The sequence below is a fragment of the Molothrus aeneus genome, chromosome 8 (assembly GCF_037042795.1).
Source record: "Molothrus aeneus isolate 106 chromosome 8, BPBGC_Maene_1.0, whole genome shotgun sequence".
NCBI classification, from domain to species: Eukaryota; Metazoa; Chordata; class Aves; order Passeriformes; family Icteridae; genus Molothrus; species Molothrus aeneus.
In genome coordinates, this window is record NC_089653.1 from 20599226 (window position 1) to 20616517 (window position 17292).

At 39.1% G+C, this 17292-nt stretch overlaps 1 protein-coding gene across 7 annotated transcripts in view; it reads left to right on the forward strand.

Moving 5' to 3' along the window:
• Positions 1–30: 30 nt before the first annotated feature.
• The window catches only part of CPEB3 (cytoplasmic polyadenylation element binding protein 3), an 80345-nt gene continuing 63083 nt past the window's right edge, over positions 31–17292 (forward strand). For 4 of the 7 annotated variants that reach the window (XM_066554226.1, XM_066554227.1, XM_066554229.1 and 1 more), the window contains exons 1-2: positions 31–114; positions 8045–8955. In XM_066554226.1, the coding sequence (XP_066410323.1) occupies positions 57–114; positions 8045–8955 (969 nt within the window). In that variant the 5' untranslated portion in view covers positions 31–56. The other 3 variants (XM_066554230.1, XM_066554225.1, XM_066554228.1) reach the window with 3 other exon arrangements.

Here is a 17292-nt window from a genome sequence, read left to right on the forward strand (position 1 = left end):
GCCGCCGGCGCGGGTTTAAAGGTCCGGCGGGGCGCTCCCCCTGCCCTGCCCTGCCCATGTCTCTCCTCGCCGCCGCCGTCGCGCAGTCGCTGCCCGGCTCCGCGCGCGGGGCAGGTACGGGAGCGCGGCGGGGTGACCGAGCGGGGTCTGCGGGGGGAGGTCCGCGCCCGGCGGCTGCCGCCCCTCCTGCCGCCCCCCGCTGCCGGCCGGGACCGCTCACGGGTGGAGGGAGGGAGGGAAGGAAGGAAGGAGGGAGGGAGAGGCTGGGCCGCCTGCTCTGCCCCTTCCCCGCTCCCGCAGGGACCCTCTCGGGCAGGAGCATCTCCCCTTCTCTCCCCTGCCGAACAGGTGCAGGCGGCCCCCGCCTCTGCTCGGCCGCCGGGCCCCGACCTGCCCTCAGGGCGGAGGGACCCTGCCCGGTGCCAGCCCCGACCGGGCTGCCCAGAAAGGCGGTGGCTGGAACGGCGGAAGGGAAATGAATCCGTTTCAGTGGTGGTGTTGTCGATGACAAGGACAAGCGCCCTTGTAAGTGGCACTTGGTGCTCGATGGAGGCCCGGTGACCACTGGTTTCTATGTGCAAGTGGGGTGAGGGATGGCGCGGCCGGTGATAATGGCAAAGCTCTTTTTTGTTGGTGTGCTTCCAGATGGGGAAAAAAAAATCCTTCTAAGGTGCTTTTGGAGTTTTTTGTATGTTAGGAAGTCAACTTAGAGCATCACAATCTGGAAAAGTGGAAATTTAGAAGCTGAAGAGCCTTTCTAGAGCAAAGAGGTGGATAGTATCTGGAAAGAAGTTGCCTTTCCAATTACTTGTTTGTCTCTTGCCTTCACGTCGTGCTCCCGAAGCAAGGGCAATAGCCTGTTTTTCAGGAGCTGTTGTGACATGACAGATTCTTGGAAAGATTAGTTAGTAAAAATCAACTTTTCATTTTCCTTTTCATGTTATATTTTTAAAGAATAGTGCTTATTTGCTATATGAAACTAGTTCCTCTACCTTGTGTAAATTACCCTGCACTTGCTGTTCAAGGTTGTAATTTACAGGGCCAAGCCTGGGGTGCAGCTGTGCAGCTGCATCAACCTAGAGCTGCTCTTGGCTGAGATCACGCTTTTGCATGTATGTGACAACAAACATCAGGTGGAATAGGAAAGCAAGTTTAGGGAATATACTGGATTCTTTGACTGTGCTGCCTTAGCTAGGGACAAATCACTTGGGTTTTGAGAGTCATCGGGGAAAGAAAAGTGTTGTCAAAATGTGCGTAAAGTACTTGGACTTGTAAGCAGTATTTTGTGCATAATAGTAAAGGTGTTGTTTCTTTTCTAATTGCTACAAATATCATAAAGAGGAATGCTGAAGTATTTACAGAGTTGTAAATGTTCCTTACAAGAGGTATAGAAACAGATAGGAAGAAGGCATCGACATCCTCTCCCAGAAAATGTATTTTGCTCTTATTCTTGGGACCATAAAATTCAGTGTTGCTCCCACTGCTGAGGAGTGTTGGATGTACAGTGGCCTGAGTAAACCACATGGGTATGACCTCCTGGAAGAGATCCTAATACACACTGTCCCAATTACAGCTGTCCGTGGCATGTAAGAGCAATATTGAATATCAAGACTTTCTGGTTCCTATTCTTGGTCTGGACTAAGCTCAATGCCTATTGGCCAGTACATTGAGCAGCTAGGCTAGCCTAGCTTAGGTTTTTTATATTTATTCTCAAGTGTTACAAATGGAAAGAAGGAAGCCGGTTTTATTTCTAGGAGTATGTGGTTTGTGCAGTTTCTGTATTTTTGCTTTGGTGTTGAAAGGATATGCTGGTTGCCTGCCATTTATGATAAAGGTCATAGTGGCTAATAATAGCTGTGAGGAATATTTACCTGGAGAAATGGAACTAGAACCCAGGATCACTTGGCTACCATTTGAGGCTATAGAACTCAAAAGGTGGCTAATTTGCTCTACCACTGGCAAATGAAGGTATGACAAGACTGGAATGGACAAAACTTGAATATCAGATCAAATAGTGAACACTTGGTAGGTTTGGACTTTTTTTAATTTTAATTTAATTTTTTTCCAAACATGAAAAATAAAAACGTACTAGGATACATAAAAGCATGATTGGACAAGCTTTAGTGGTTTCAAACTAAAGGATGGTAGATTTAGATTGAACATAAGGAACACATCTTTTACTATGAGGGTGGTAAAGCACTGGCACAGGTTGTCCAGAGAGAGGGTGGATTCCTTGTGCCTGGAAACATTTAAGGTCAGGTTAAGCAACCTGATCTGGTTGAAGACATCCCTCATTGCAAGGAGGTTGGACTAGAGGAGCTTTGAAGGTCCCTTACAACCCAAAGCATTCTATAGTGGTAGACCCCTTACCATCCCATAAATAGCTTAAAGATTCTGAAATCCAAAAACCGATTGTGGAAACTGTTGGCCAGCTTGGGGTATATGTTCTTTTTCTGCTCCTTCCAGAATCAAAGTGTGATCCCAAAATACATATATAACTAACTGGTTTTAAATGTGTCAAAAACCACTTCCTTATTCCTAGACAGAGCAAGAATTGTCATTTTATCCTTCTCTATTCTCTTTAACAAGACTGGATATGCAGCTGCTCTATTTAAATACTTGCTTTATTCTCCCTACAATCTCTTCCTTCACTCTCCCTCATCCCCCTTTTCTCTTTTTTCTTTTTTTTTTTCTTTTTGTTCTTTATGCTTCCTTCTTTGCATTGGCAATTTCCACTGTAAATCTCAGATTGCCTCTTGCATTTTGTTTTCATTTTTCAACTATTGCTTCCTATATCATCCCTTAATAGATTCTTCTTTGTTTCTTCCTTCCATTTCTCTGATGTTCGCTGTACTCTGCCTCACTCTGTCATCTCTTACCTGCACCTGGCAGTGAGTGGCTGCATTTGAGCCGAGAGAACTCTCCTGGGAGCAGGCTGTGTTTGGCCAGTGCAGAGTGAGGGAAAGTGGCTGCTCTTCCTGGAGCTTTGCCAGGGCTCAGCTCCCAGACACTGACTGGAGGTAGCAGCCATTTTAAGTAAATTAAGTAAAACTGCGCAGTTGAAGGCAAGTACAGAACGTAATGAAAATTACCAAATATAAGCTATTTAGGGCTCAAAATAGAGTCCTAAAATTGGCTATTGGATTTACTACAAAATATAAACTTTTAAAAATACGAAATGGTTTGATGACAAATTTATACAGATTTAAGCTTCGTAAAGAAGTTGACAAGCAAGTACTGAAAGAATGACATGGAAGTAGATTAAATATGTATGTATATATGACTGTTCCAGGGAGGCCTGGAAAAGAGGACAAATATGGTAGAGGCTGTACCTTAATATAGTTCTTCTGACCTGGCAGTATTAAAACTGTGGAAATTATTTGCTGTTTGCAACAAAACTAAGTAACCTGAAAAATAGAATATTTTGGCAAATCTAAATGTTATCTGCTATGATAGTAATATGTAAAACTAGTTAGGGCCTTTTTCAAGTAGCCCTCAAGCAGTCTAAAGTGAAACTAATATAAGTCAAAAACATGTTTCTACAATAAAACTTGGGGTTTTTTCAGTACTGTAACACTTCATTTTAATGTTCAAGCTAGTTGGAATAGTCACTTTCTCTCAAAAAGACTAGCATGGTTTGTTAGTCACAGGAGGCTTAAAGAGGCTTAAATTGCTTCATAATGAATTGCTTAAAATAAAAATACACCTTATACAATGTTAATTGAATTAGCTTGGCTTATTTTGGGCCTTTCTTATATTTGTTTCTTTGGAACTGGCCCAGGTCAAGTAGTTCATATACCAGATTGAATTAAGCTCCTGTGTTCTGATTCAGCTGTCGTTACTATCTTTTAACTTCCAGTTATGAGGGAGTTGGTTGCTAGAAACAAAAAAAAAAAATGTTTTCTTCTAGTGGCTAGTTGATCAAAAACTGTCTTTATATCTTGATTTTCTTTGGTTCTGGAGTGCTTTTCCTTATCCTAATGATTGATCTATCAAGTGAAACTGTCTCCTGGGAAGAACCGACAGAAACAGTGCAGTCCCTTGCATGCAGATCCTCAAATGATCTGGAAAGCAATAACCCACAAGTAAATAGGGACATAAAGAAGGGGCATAGAATGCCTAGAGCCAGCCCTGTGAGAGGTGGGATAGTTCATAGGGTTAAGTGTTTCCTATTGCTGTAAGAAAACAGTTTTGCTGCCTTTAATGATTCAGAGTAGCACAAACAGGTTAGAGCAAGTGTTGAGAAACTCTTAATTACAGAGTTGATTTAGGGCAGGCAGACCATCCAGTCCAACATAAACAGAGTGCAGAAAGCAGAGATGTAAGTGTTAGAACAACTCACTTTCAACTGCCCTAATTTATCTTTCTCAGCTTTAGTCATTGCTCTTTCATGCACAAAGCTGTGCATATTTCATCCTTGGAAAACCAGCCTGCACTTTTATTAAACTCTGTTATTTTCACACTTCTGATTTCAACGATGTATTTCCTTATGAACATTACTATTTGGTCTGAATAATTAGTATTATGAATTACCCAGAATAAATATGCAGAATAATTCATGGACTAGTGCAAAATGGAGCACCAAGTGCCAGTGAATGAAATTATGAAAATTTTACCCAACCTACATTAATGATCACTATCTTAATATCTTATGAGAGAAACTCCTGTCAGGCTGTGTATTGATGTGAAGGCTGGAGATATGTAGATAGTAGTGAAAGGGAGGGCACCACCACGTACAGAATAGATGGAATGGGAATGTTAAATAGTAACATTCACACCTTGATTTTCTTCTGAGCAGCTGCTTTTTTTCTTTTTTTTTTTTGGTGGAATTTTCAGTGTAGTAACCACTCAGTAAGAAAAAGTTGTAACTTGAAAATTGGAAACTATTCAAATAGTACAAATTCTCACCTATGTACTGATTTTCATTTCTTTTTAAATTTTCATACTTGACCTATTTGTGTTTGAGTTTCAGAATATATTTAGAAATTATATTATGACACATGATTATTTAATCTTCAGCTAAGCAACGTGGCACAATTTCCTTTGTAATAGCTGTTAACTTTATAGCTGGTGTGAGCTTATAATTAATTTCTTATACTAGGAGTTTGTAAGGGAAGTGTGGAAATACTGGAACTATTTATTTGTCTAGCAGTTGTTCTGAATAGGTGGCTATTTGATCTGGGCACCTAAATCAGACTGTTTAAAAGCTCATATTTAGTTAGTCACTTTCAGCACAGTCTGACAGATATTTCCTCAGAGCTGATGATTCAGATTGCAGCAGTTTTCCCTGGGAAGAGGGAGTGTGCACATATTTTTCCTTCCTTTCGAGCTCTCCTCCTTTCAGGAAGCAGCAGTGAAATGCTGTCTATGGGTAAGACTTCAAGCCCCATGATTCCTTGGGAGAGCATGCGCTGAAAGCTTCCAGTTGTCAAAGTGCTCTTGCCAGACTGGTCGACTATTTGACATATACCAAACCTGAAAGAAGAAAATAAATATACTGTCCTTTTGTTGATCTTTAAATACAGAAAATCTGTACAGGTAACTGTTCCTTAACCATTTCTGTGTTGGCTGTGTGGGTTTCTGCATGCAAATGGATCTGGTATTGCCATGGGGATAGAGATTTCCTGTACTGGATTATAAATTTGTACAAATACTTACACCAAATAATCAAGAGTACTGCATACTAGTCCCACATTAGACAGTGGCTGGCCTGTCTGTCAAAGCCACTTATTAACCAGTACTTTTTTCATTTGCATTGGCTTCATTCATTAAAGGAAGGTCTTGACCTTGACAAGAGGGTTGAACGGTGCAGTGATTTTTGCCTTTAAGAAGCAATATGGAAGGGAATATGAATCACAGTCCTTAGGATAAAGTTCAAAACCAGCTAGCTAAGTCAAGGTACACATTTGAAGCAACTGCAGTATTAGCCACTATAGATAACCTGGTGACTAACTAATTTAAATATAACTTTATTGACGACAGAATTTTAACATTTCAGCTGCTATGTTTTTCTCTCTAAATGTATTTTTATACTGATAGGTCAGACCCGGGGGAGAGGGATACACATAATCCTTTTCTCCCTCTGATGTGGAGTCATCAGTAGTTTTATGTAGCCTTAGCAGTAATAGTGATGTGGGTAGAAGTGAAGCTAATGGAAAGTTACACAGACAGAGCTTGGTATATTGTGCTTTACTGCAGTATTGCTTTAAAATGCCTTGCAAGGTTCTCTGCACTCCCAGCAGCAGCAGCAGCATCGCTGCCTGGAACAGATGCAATGGTTTACCCCATTCTTAGGAGCTTAATGTTGTCTCACAGCATGGTCTGCTCAGGAAGCCTTGCTGCTCGCTTTACATACTGAACTGGTAAATCAGGGGCAGCATTAGCAGTAACTTACTAGATACCAGAAACCCCTCCTGGAATTCATTTAACTAAAATGTGTGTGTATGCCTCAGAAGATATTTAAAGGAAAGAACAAAAAATGTAAGATACACCTGGACCAGATGTCAGAAAGGACAGTTTCACACTTTGCCACCTTTCTTAAACAATTAATTGATTTGGCTTTACATTGTTACATTTCAAAAACAATCCTAAAAAATGCAGTCTTAGGCATGTAAATGTCATATGATTAACTCAATAGCAATGCAGTTAGATATTCAGCAATGGCCATCTTTGGCATAGTTAATTAATGTAAGTGATTTGGGGCTCATTTAAAATACTTTTGAGATTTAGAATTATCTCCTCAATTGACTAACAGCCTGCAAAATGTGGAGGTTCCTGTTGTGATTTCATACAATTGCTGTTCATTGATGTCTGTATTGTATTAGTACTATTGGGTCTCAAAATCATTATAAAATGCTATGATCTGCCCTGTTTCATATGGAACACCTTTTCTAGCAGATATAAGCCTCAACCATTCCACATACATTTCCTTTCAGAAGTTTAAACTTATGGAGTGATTTAGCAAATAATTTGCATCACTAGTCTTTGTTTTGTGCATATAAAGATGATTTTTCAACATGCAGCATGTCTATATTGTAAATATTTCGATTTTCCCTGGTTTTATATTTCATTTGAAAGCATTACAAATATCATAGTCTAATAATACCTCCCCGATCTGCTGATTTTGACCTTAGGATTTGCTAATGGAGAAATCACGGATGATTTCATATGTATGTGTATAAATAGAGCTGGTATGTATATAAATAGAGCGAGTAGATAGCTATACCTTCAAGTGAAGGACTGCTTTGATGTAAAATAGCGTTTTACGCGGAGAGATCGTAAGGTCACCGAAGGCAAATGTGACACCCATCGGTGGCTTTGTACGCGGAGTGTCCCCGCCCCCGGCCCCCCTTCCCGGCCGTGCCATCGCCGGGGCTGCCCGGAGCCGGCGCGGGGAGCGGGCAGGAAGCGATTGTGCAGCGAGCGAGGAGCCGCTCCCGTATCAGCCAGCGTCCCTGTGCGCCTCGGCTCTGATAAACCCCAATCACTGCGAGCTTGCTCGGTAATTAAGGAAAATCGGTACCCGGCTCCTTTAAAGGTCCCCTAATAGAAAAGGGGGTGGAGAAGAGCGAAGACTGGTGTCTTTTTAACCTTGCTGAAGGACGCAGCAGTATTTATTGACGTATGCAAATAACCAGGGGGAGGAGGTGGAGGAGGAGGGTGCTTGGAAAAACAGGAACCAGAATCAGTTTCTCATTGCAGGGTGAGAGCTCTGAGTTCCGGTGTAAGAGAAAAGAGACGTGGCGAAATTGCTGTATATCTCTGCCCTATAAGCACATCTCTCATTTAGACTGAAGGGAAACAAGGCATCAAAAAGGGTGAAGCATCTTAAAAAATATTTTAAGGGCAATCTAGCACGATCAAAGGTTACATATTCCTAAATGGGGGAGGGGGAAGATTACGGGTTTGCCTTGCAATATGCTGTAGCATAGTACTAGCAATAGGACGAGATTTTTGGCTGGCAAATGCTTAAAACAGACTGGCTTGTGGTATGAATGACAATGTTAATAATCTGTCTTTGTGGTTTTTTCCCCTACTGTTTCAGCTGTGCAAACCATGCAGGATGATTTACTGATGGACAAAAGCAAAGCCCAGCCCCAGCAGCAGCGGCAGCAGCAGCAGCAGCAAGATCCAAACTCAGCAGAAGCCCCCTCTACACCCATCTCGTCGGAGACACCTAAACCAGAAGACAACAGTTCAGTGACTAGTATTGGCACATCGGCTCCTTCCCAAAATAGCAAGGAGAAGATGCAGATGGAGTCTCCCATTTTGCCTGGCTTGAGCTTTCACCAGCCTCAACAAGAACCTGCAGCCGGCACCTCCTTGTCTCCCTCGTTTGGCAGCACCTGGTCTACGGGGACCACAAACACGGTGGATGATAGCTTTTTCCAAGGGATTACTCCAGTCAATGGGACAATGCTTTTCCAGAATTTTCCACACCATGTCAACCCTGTATTTGGTGGCACTTTCTCACCTCAGATTGGCCTAGCTCAGACTCAACACCACCAACATCAGCAGCAGCAGCAGCAAGCTCAGCAGCAGCAGCAGCAGCGGAGGTCACCTGTGAGTCCTAACCAGGCACCTTTCGCCCAGAGAAATGCTGCTTACAGCCATCAGCCCATCATGACCAGCAAACCGTCTTCCTCCTCTGCCTCTTCTTCTTCCTCCTCCAGCTGGAATAACCATCAAAACGCGGCTTGGAGTACACCTTCCAACCCTTGGGGTGGGCTGCAGGCTGGTAGGGACCCTCGAAGGGCAGTTGGAGTGGGGGTTGGCGTGGGAGTGGGAGTCGGCGTGCCCTCCCCCCTCAATCCCATTTCACCCCTTAAAAAACCCTTCTCCAGCAATGTCATTGCCCCTCCGAAGTTCCCACGGGCTGCACCCTTAACCCCCAAATCCTGGATGGAAGACAACGCGTTCAGGACGGACAATGGCAACAATCTGTTGCCTTTTCAGGTAAATGACTACACACACCTTCTGCATGATGACAGCTATCACAGATTTCTATTTTTTATTGGGCTGTGTTTCATGTTACTGTTCTGAATGGCATCTCCATAACTCATATTTTCACCAAATAGTCACCTTACGTGAAAGAAGTGGGGTTGAACCTAGAGACTGCATACACAATGATTTCCAATTCTAGCTTAAGGTTTAAAATCTTGTTTTTCTTGTAATTTATTGTTAAATGTGGCATATGGGGGGTTTTGTTGTTGTTTTTTGCTCTTTTTTTAGCATCTGAAAGGTAGTAGCCTTCACGAAAACAGGCTCAGCAGACTATGCTCCCTTGGTGCTGTGTTAGAATTTTTTTTCCTATTCTCCCATACGTGAGAAAACTGAGATGTTGAAATTGCTGGTTCAGTTTTCTAACTGGGCTGTTAATTTTAACCAAAGATGCTTCTTGACCTGAAATTCAGTTAATTATTTTATCACCATTGCAATAACTAATTGTCCTTATGTTGTGGTGGGATTTAACAGGGAGCCTGCTCACATAAGGCATCCATATGAAAAGCTGTGTACATCCAACACGTCCACCCTGCTGTTAGATTCACAGTGGACGTTTTGAATACATCTCGAAGCAGCGTGGGTGTGTATGGAAAGAGTGGCGTATCTGTCCTTTGCAGTAAGGAAATGCCTAATACAATTGACATGATTTAGAAATGGCAGGAAAGTATCGTATAAAATAAACCATTTTATGCTGTTCAGAATATTTGCAGAGAAAAGAGACAATAGGACACGACCTTCAGAGCCATATTGCAATGGAGTCTATTTACTAGCTACATAGCTCTGAAATATTTAAAGCTGCAGTGCCCTTCACTGTTTTTTTTTTAAAATCTATGACGACAAAGCAGATCAATTGCAGCTGAAACTGGGCCAAATGGAAGATTTGCAATTTTAATGCAGAATGAAACCTGTCATGGTGTGAAATCCATTTTAAGTTGAAAAAAAGCAGAGCTTGCACTTGCAGTTCTATCTATACTAGGTGAAGTGAATCTCAGACCTTTTCTAGGTTAGCTGTTTTGGTGGCCGACAAGTCAAAATTTTCTGCTTTGAAATACAGTTAAATCATTCATATAGGCTTGCTCTTTAGGTAGTTGTTTTCTCAAGAAAGTATGACCTCTCAAACATCTTTAACTTATCAGTTTGGTAAGAATAGCATTTAGATTGACACTTTAGTTTTAGAAACACAGTGAAAAAAAGAAATCAAACCAATGCATCCCTACCCCCATTATTTTAGGAGACTGTTGAAAATATATGCACTTTCCAGTCCTATTCAAAGAGGACATCTTATAGTCAGCCCTGAAATTTCATTTTGCTGCTTCATTCTGTTTAAAGGGAGAGTTGCAATTTTTTTATTGGCTGCCCTAAATGAAGGTGGGGTGGCTTCTGGTGAGCTGCTGGTTAATGTCTCTGAAGCACTGAAGGCTGGAGGAAGATTACACTTTAGACACAATATGCCTGCTGTAAATACTATGTTGCACAGAGCACAGCACCACAAAAGCTAATAGCTCCCAGTCGTTTTTTAGGAGTGGGAAATGTGTTTCAATTTACAAGTATTCTGAATTGTCTACATGTAAGACATTACAAATCTTGGTATATTTCAATTAGTAGTGAAAACAACAGTAAATGGTCTTATTTCTGTGGTTTGGTTAGTGAGATACATCTTTAATGAATACAGAACTTCATTATTGTGACTGTAAATTGTCACAAATTAAACTGGCAGATATTTACTCAACACAAGGAAAAAATAGCTAACTGCTTTTAAAGAAAAGTTCTTTTGATTTTGAAATTAAAGTTTAAAAAAACCTAAAGTATTAGCCAATATGTAAATTGGAAACTTGTTTTCTTAACCTGGTATTTTCATGTTCAACTGAAAGCAAATGCGTAGGCTATTCTCAGCACCAGCTGGTATAACAGTCTGATTTCAGAGATTCAGAACACTTGTATTTTTTTTTTCCTATTAGGCTAATTTTTTTTTTAATACAAGCTGCTGAATTTTGCTTATTAAAAATTGTAATCTGGGTTACTGTTGATTGCTGCTATACTTAACGAAATGCCAAAGACATCTTGAAACCATATTATTGGTAGGAGGCACTGTTTAGTTGCACTGATAAAAATGAAATTCAAATTAATCTAAGAGTTTAATATTTGCTGCCAAGGTTCTGGTTGTCTTTTTCCTTCTTTCCCCCACCCCTAAATTGGGCAATATGTTGACACAGTAGGTTCTGCTTGTCAGCACTATCAAGTAGTTCTTGCAGGTTTATCCTTTTACATCTGCCACCCTCCATAACTGTGTGGTTTTGAGCAACTTTAGAAATACCTTCCAGTAAACTTCCTAGCAACACACTTATGCACATTAGCAAGTTCTTTGTGTTAACTTGTTATCTTATGTTAGGATTATTAGGCTTTCTAAGAAAGAAGAAAACTATTAATATGTTCACTGTTTGAAATAACATCAGGGAGAGCCGTTTTGTAGTTCAGGTCTTTGCAGTCATCACAAATTTTGATCAGAAAAGATCTGTAACTGGGATTTGTGTTCTGAGTCTATAATATTTGAAAATAGTTGATACTCAGCTATTGATATATCTTTTTCTAGGAAAAAAATGTTCAATTTGAAAATATTTCTCTTAAGACATGTATATAAAGCAATATGCTACATATTTTCATCCCTTAATTTGAGTAATTCTGTAGTGCATCTTGTATGTCAAAACCAATTGGTATCTGTCCCAAGGAGTTGTGCTGCAGAACATATCAGAAGATTTAAAATACGACTTGGTAGGAACTCTGCTGGTGCTTGCCTTGTGATTGGTGTGGAAAGACCACTAAAAATACTTTGAGGGAGACTACATTCATACACTTACTGGGAAAAATCAATTGCAACGTATATATTTTAAAAATGGAGATACAAAGCTGCTAGTTGAAAGGTAAAAAAGTGATCAGTCTGGAATGAAATGTAATGTAGCAAGTAAGAGTTGGAGACGAGATCATAGGAGCAGGTGTGGAACTAGGCCAGAGAGGAAATACAAAAACATGGCCAGTTTGTTCTCCTGAATATTTTTTGGCTTCTGAGTGGTTGAGGTGAGGGTCTCTGACTGTCGTGTGGCACGCAGTGGTGCTGTGCTGTTGTGTGAGGTGATCCTCAGCTCTGGCACCTGAGGCTGGCACTGACTGATCGTCCCGGCGACGCCGTTCTCCCGGCACTGGCTCAGCTCCATTTTCCAACAGAGTCCTGGGGCTTGTGCAGAACTGTTGGCATCTCCTGCTTCTCTTACCCCTCTCTTCTCTCAGGTAAATGGTGTATTTCTTTTGGCTTTTGGCCATGTGAAGATATTGGGACACAGCTTGTGGGGTTAGGAGGATTGATAGAGCCTGAAATAGACCCTTGGAGGCAAGGATAAGAAATTCTCTTTGCAGGGAAGATAGAGAAGGAATTAAATGTTTGCAGACCAGTATTCTAATTATGTATGTCTACCTTGTGGATTTTTAATTATAGCAACACTGTAACAATTTTGCAGAAACTGTGCTGAGTTTTGCTGTTTTCCAAGTAATGTTCTTTAGGGAAAAAAAATGCATTGCAGTTTGTGCTCTGAAGATTCTGGCATGCATCAAACCATTCTTGGCAGCTTTACTGATAAATATTTCTCTAGCAGAAATAAAAAAGGTGGTGTTTATTGTGTAGAAAGATAGTTTTAACATGCTATCTTTTGCAGGGAGACTGAGAGAGGATTTTTGGGCAAGTGTTTTGTTGTGGTGGTTTTTTCTTCGTTGTTTTCCATTTTGAATTAATCTAGACCAGATAAAATTATAAGCTAAATTTAGGAATTTTATATAATTTCAATATTTCATACTTAAACAAAATGCCAATTCTAACATGCAGTGAGTTTGTGTTTAAATATAAGTTCATATATCTGTATAAAAGTAGAGTTCAAGTATTGGAACATTCATGAGTGTAACAATTAAAGTTCTGTGTTTATGAGTAAAGGAGTTTTACTGGATGATACAATCTGGTGACTAATTTTAAAAATCTTTTTTAAATCTAGAGGGTTTTTTCAGTCAGAAATAGTTGAATGCAACTATGTAATAAGTATATTTAAAGATTAATTTTTAAAACACTGTATTTCTTTAGTCTAAATTTCATTCTGGGCTCTAGCTTCTTGGCATGGTAAATGTCTGCATGTTCAAATTAACTAAAACATAGTAACAGTACAAAAAAACCCCCACATGACTGTTTTATATTCAAAGTATGATGATTAAGCACTAATTGCTTATTGATCAGAGTTTTGATTTTTAAGTAATCAATCATAGTTAATCTGTCAGAGTTAGTGAAGGTAGAGCAAAGGTCTGAGTTCAGTAGGCAGCTGATGTTCTGATCAACTCTGTACATAGACAGGACTTCCTTAAAAACATTAAAGGTATTAATATCAAACAATGAATCAACAATTCTGTCTTAAAAATTTGATAGAGGATTTATCTGTCTTTGAGAGGAACAGTAAAAGGGAAGGAGAAGAGCATGGAGTTAATTTTGCTATTTCACTCCCTGGATCATCTCTCCTAGTTTTCATCTCTTTGCCTAGACTGCTTTTGTGAATGGAATGTAAGAGGAAGAGAGACCTGGAAAAGTAGTGTTTTCAGGTTCCAGTGGTTCTTCAAGGAAAAAAAAGAGTTTGCTGAGTGAATGATGAATATTTCCATTTGTTAGCAGTTGGTAAAATAGCTCTCCTTTCATGAAGGTCACTCAAGAGTAATTTCTAGCAGACCTATACTAAGGGGAAGCTAAAATATAGCACTGTTCAGTTTAAAGTTCGAAAGTGATCTTACCTGAAACAGAACACATCTGAATTTTGCTTCTATTCTAGACTTCACAGTTTTTCGGCTATTGTGATGTCTTATATGTTCTGTACCTAAATTTAGGGTAGCACTGCCATGTTCTGTTTCATTATTTTTTAAATCCAATTTTTCCATGTTTCACAAAAGCATTGCTTTTAAGCAGTTGTTAGAATGATGCACATGCTGGTACTAAGCAGTTGTCTCAGTAGTTAGAAGAATGTAACATTTTTGTATATAGAATTAGATCTTCATTTGTGTAATCATTTTATTATTATGTGTAAATTTTAGAATTTTAAAAATGCAAGTTGTGAAAAGTCACAGAAACTTTGCTTGTGTTTGTTCAGACTTGGTCAACATTTTAATTTCCTTAAGTTTCAGTTACATGATTCTGTCTTTTCCTATAAGCTATGAGTAGATTTGTAAATCACAATTAATTGATGTCTTCCCTTTCCTCTTTGTTGTGGAAAAGTGGCTTTGTCCCTTTATTGCATGTTTCTCAAGCTCATTCCAGAGATACATTTGTCAATTTTTCTAGGATCATCTAGGAGAGAAGCACTGTGCCAGTCAGGGTAGATACTGATCTGCTTTGTCACAACAGTGTTAGAAGGGATGATGTGAAGTCCATTCTACAGAGGTAAATAAGGTGCACAGAGTTTGGGAAATTAATTTTCTTCTCAATGCTCAATCTGAGAAGACTAAAAAAATCATGTTTTTTCTGAAATATTTAGAAAATAGGTCTTTGAACACAGAACATCCACTGCAGTCTCTTAAGTTTGCTGTTTGTGTGAATCTCAAGTTAGGCATGAAAAATTGAAGACAACAAATTGGTTCCTGTGAAAATATTCAGTTCACGCTACATAGCAAATACTCAGGAATTAAGAATTTTTCATCAGGGAAGAGAAAAGAAGCAAAATATTTAATTGCTTTGATACCAACTTTTCCTTCAACTGTGTATGTTTTTCTCTGTGAATATTCAAGATTCTGGAGAATTACTCCTGCTCTTCCTAATTATTTTTTTCTGTTTGTGAGAATTTGAAACAGTTTTCTTTTAAATTCCTGGAGTCTAAATAAACTACTTAAGCAAAACCACATATTCTGTTGCATGTTAGAATGATAAACTTCACATAATTCATCACCCAAGTTAAGAAGCTTTTGATCAACTCTATAGTTCTTTGTTCTTGGTTTAACAAAGTTAATGAAAATTATGTGTACAGAGCACTGTCAATAGTTTTCAGTGGGCATGGCCCATTTTCTTTGTTTTATCCACCCTTGAATTGTTCAGCTGTTTTCAAACATCTATTTCTTCCTGTTCCTGAATTTTGATTCTTTTTTTCAATGAGGCTTCTCATTTGAGTTGGCCTCCCCTATTCCATTTTCTGTGTCAAAGCTTCAGGTTACAGAGGAAAGCCCAATAAATCCCTGTAGTTGTGTTCACTTAGTCCTGTGCAAAATTAAGAGCATGAGGGGTTTTAAAAGTAGGTTTAATCAAATTCAAGGAGAATGAAATTTTCAGAAATACTGGCTAGAAGTTCTGAATTCTAGAAATTTAGACATTTTAACCAAGTGATAACTTAGTCTGAACATGCAGAACTGATTTTCTTTCCAAATGCCCAAACTGAGCTTTGAAAATGTATGACTTGGGATGGATTTTCACACAGATTGACAAAGAACCACTTCTGACATGGATGAGAAAAGCATTCCTTATGGCTTTTTCATGGACTTTTTATATATGATTTTGTTTTATGTCATAGTCATAAATGGATTTTCTTGTGAAATTCACCTTTCCGATGTAGAATTATTGTGAAGGTGCTCAGCTTAAAAAGATTCATCCTAAAAAGTTATTTTTGGCAACACTGTAGGCAACTTAAAGCTGATCATTTAATGAGAAATGTCAGACAACAAAGAAATTCACCCACCAAAGCTCTCTGGGTTTTATTCTCTGACTGAGGCTCTTTTTTCCAAGTAAGACTCATTTCCTAAAGAAAGTCTTTGGAATTAAAGCTTCTTCTTAAAATTGCTGAAATAAATAGAGCAAACATTTTGTTTTAAAACACTTGAGTGGTTAAATGTTGCTTGGATTAAATGAAAATTTCCTAATTCCTTGTTGAAAGTTGCTGCTTCATTCTGCTTTGTGAAAGAGATGAGTTTAAAGCATTAATGAATTAACATGGTGGTAGCTAATGTTACTCCCATTTACTGCATGACCTTAACATTTGTAAAGGGTTAACAAATTATTTATGTATTAACTGATTGTTAGCATGTTAACAGATGCCTTATAAGCAAATCTAATGTCATCTATTGATGTGCTTAGCAAATGTTAAGGTGTGTAATAACCAAGTGTGTAAAAAGTTTATAGCACTCTTTGTGGGTTTGAAATTTTTTAAACTACTTATAAAGATAACTTCTAGTTTTGAATCATGATGCCCACAACAGTCTGACCTAATTATTTCACCTCACTAAAGAATTCTCTTGCTCATGTATTCTCTCCAGGATCATATTGTTTCTTCCTGTGACAATAGAAAAAAAATTGAGAACAGTGAGACCTCTGACAGTAACTGAAAGGGTTTTTCTTAAAACTCACAAAGCCTGAAGTAGCAGCTGACTGTGTAGCAGGAAGACTAAGAAAGAACAAGAGAGTAGAGAAAACAAAAGTCAGGAACAAGAAAAAGTAGGACATTTATAGTACAGAATGGAAGGGGAGCTGTGGCATTTTCAAATATGGCAATGCAACATGATGATATGCCCATGCCCTTTCTGCAGCTGAGAATTTCTGCAAATAAAATCTTGAAAAGGTTGGACCAAATTCAACATTTAGTGGTAAGGGTCCTCAGGGGGGTGGCTCCTGCTGCTTTTGGTTGCTAGTAAGTGAAGCTGTACCTGTGATTTCTGAGTAAAAAAAATCAGGCATAATTCTCAGCAGATTTTACAGGTGATGTTTTGATGCAAGTTTTTGCAGACAGTCTCACCTCCCTTGTCTAAACAGAAACACACTCTTCTGGCATGGTTTTACAAGGTAGTAGATTACTTACATAACATTTTTTCTTGCCAGGCAAGGGAGAAGTACCTGCTGTTATGTATGCCTTTCAAAACCATTTGAAAATGGATTGTCATAAATTTTACAGGTTTTTTTTAAAGGCTTCACTTTTGTATAGGAACTGCAAAGTTTTCTTGCAAATTATTTTGCTTGCACAGTAGCTTTGAATATAAACGTGAACTGGTGAATGTCTCAAAATATAGCTCAGTCCTTGGCTCCACTGGACATGTAGAGCAAGGAGAATTAATTTAAAAGAACAAACACAATGAACAGAACTTTTTTTATGAATAGAGGCATGCACAGATTCAAAAGGCAACCATGTGAAATGCATAGTTTTTCATACAACCTACAATTTCGTTTACCTTTTCACACATAACATTTATATATGTGGTTTATAATTGTCCAGAAATCAACTAAAAAACTCCTGTATTTCT